Source organism: Lupinus angustifolius, chromosome LG16, assembly GCF_001865875.1.
Source record: "Lupinus angustifolius cultivar Tanjil chromosome LG16, LupAngTanjil_v1.0, whole genome shotgun sequence".
In the NCBI taxonomy this organism is placed as follows: Eukaryota; Viridiplantae; Streptophyta; class Magnoliopsida; order Fabales; family Fabaceae; genus Lupinus; species Lupinus angustifolius.
In genome coordinates, this window is record NC_032024.1 from 15,459,917 (window position 1) to 15,462,400 (window position 2,484).

A 2,484-nucleotide genomic window follows, 5' to 3' on the forward strand; every position below is an offset into this window, starting at 1 on the left:
ACCACAATATTTAGTTTATGATATAAAGTCAGGTTCCACGATATGTGTTATAAATATTAAATATTCATTATTTTTATTTATTTATTAAAAAGTACTTAAAAACAGTTGGAAACATTAGTTACAAGAACTTCTTTGACAACCAAAGAAAAAGAAGAAAGTGAAAACATGAAGAGAAGAAAACAACACATAAGAAAGCAACATGCATAAGAAGTGGTTAATAATGGAACACATAAACATTGTACTCAACAACAGCATCTCCAGTCTTTAGATCCAAGGTGTGAGTCTTTGCATGTGCATACCCACGTGCAAACCTAAATACCCCACTCCCACCAACAATTGGAATCTCCCTCACAACGGAGAACACCGTGTTCCGCCCCAACACGCTGAGGGTGCTGCCGTTATATTTTCCCTCCGTGAAAGCAAAGTTCATCACCATCAAAAGCCCTAGCTCGTCCTGGGCCGCAGATGCATATATTCCTTGGGCTTTGCCCACGAGTTTGGAATCGGGCTCAGGTCCAGAAGTCAATGGGTCATCGGCCATCATCACCAACCCGAAGCCCGTGGATGACTTATTTGTCATCCGGGCTTGGGCCACATTAACTGCAGTGGGCTTTGGGCCGCTAAGAATGTCATGAAAATAGAAGTGAAGGTGGCTGAGCTTCTCCTTGCGAAGACCTAGTAGTGTTGGAGAAATGGTTTTATGGAATAAATGAGAGTCTTCCGCCAGTGTGAGAGATGAGATGATGGATAGAAGGATTAGGGAAAGAATGGAGAAAATTGAGCAGAAGGTTTTGGATATGGCCATGTCTTTGGTGGTTAGGGGAAGTAGTAAGAGTAAGATATATATTTTATAAGAAGAGGAGAAGAGAGGATTGGTGTAAAATGTCAATAGGATGATAAACTATTCCTTGTATTCTTACTTTATGAATAAAAAGTCATGAGATTTTTATCCTTACATTGATTCTAAAAAACCTCATTTTATATTAATGGAACAAGGATAACAACCTATATTGATTAATTGTCATTATTCATATATAACCTAATATTAGTAGAAATTCTGTTTTCGTTGGATATTGTTTGTCACGGGCACAATGCTCGGACTTTTGTTTGTGGGCGAAGATAGAGGAATTCTCCATCTAAGTAGTTTATTTAAATGACAAATTTACTATTGTTTAAATTACAAATTTACTATTATATTGTTTAAACTCCTCATAGCCCATGTTGCATTATAAGAAAGGAAAAAGTATCAATGTTAATCTTGAAGGGTATCCCGGTGGGTGTGAGCTAAAATGAATTGTGCTAAAAATAATAGGTATAATTTATAATATATCAAATTGTAGTTTAAACTTACCCTAAGCGAACTGTGAATTATGGTGAGTCGCCATATAATACTAAAAATAATTATTTAAATTTTAATATATTTAATCTATTATTTATTTATTTTATATATGATTTGATTTTAATATATAGTTTTTTTTAACACACTTATTATGTCCAATTTAACCAAACTCATTGATCTAATGTCTTGTTGTGATTCCACTTTAATATTAATGGAACAAAGATATCAACTTATATGATCTTGCAGGAGGTTATGTTCAGATGAAAGATGCATATAATTTTGTTGCTCAAGTTTTGTACCTTTCATACGCCTTGGACTATCCTTTGTCTACATTGATTAACTATTATTATTCATATATAATCTAATATTAGTATAAATTCTCCTTCTAAGTAGTTTGTTTAAATGACAAATTTACTATTAAACTCGTTATAGCCCATGTTGCATTATAAGAAAGGAAAAAGTATCAATCTTATTCTTGAATGGCTATCCGGATGGTTCTGGCTAAAATGAATGGTGCTAAAATAAGTACAATTTATATCAAACTGTAGTTCAAACTTGCCCTTAGTGAGCTGCGAGTTATGATAGGTCGGTCTGTATAACACTAAAAAATATAATATATATAATTTGGTATTAATGTATATCTTCTTAACACACTTGTTATATCCAATTTAACCGAACACATTGATTGATTTCATGTATGTCCTATTGTGACTCTACTTAAATATATAAACCTTTAGATAGTATGGAGAATAATATCATGCCATTTAATTATAGTATAGACTCAAGCTAAGAAATAATTTTATATATCAAAATATAACTATTGGAACTCAACATGGTGAAAAATATGAAGATTGAATTTTATTGATGATGATTAATTGATTGATTGATAACAGTAAAGAAACTTGCCTTAAATAGTAAACTAACTAACATAACCAACTTAACTATCTTAACAGAAAACCAAAAAGGAAAGGGGCTTTATAGAACAGCCCAATTGCCTAATACAATAAGCCCAATACCCTCCCTCAAGGTGGAGAATGTATATTTTGCATTCCCAGCTTGTTAAGCATCTAACAAAAGGAGGATGTATCCAAAGCTTTTGTAAACAAATCAGCCACCTGTTCTTTGGATGAAATAGGTAATAAGAT

The 2,484-nt window shown here is 32.8% G+C and overlaps 1 protein-coding gene across 1 annotated transcript; it reads right to left on the reverse strand.

Annotated features, from left to right (window-relative positions):
* On the reverse strand, window positions 207-836 carry LOC109329492 (dirigent protein 22-like). Its single transcript, XM_019563176.1, has one exon. It carries the CDS (start codon window positions 803-805, stop codon window positions 215-217), a length of 591 nt encoding a protein of 196 aa, XP_019418721.1. The 5' UTR covers window positions 806-836; the 3' UTR covers window positions 207-214.

Coding starts and splice junctions, on each gene's coding strand:
- LOC109329492 (XM_019563176.1), bottom strand. CDS start 805: ATGGCCATATCCAAAACCTTCTGCTCAATTTTCTCCATTCTTTCCCTA.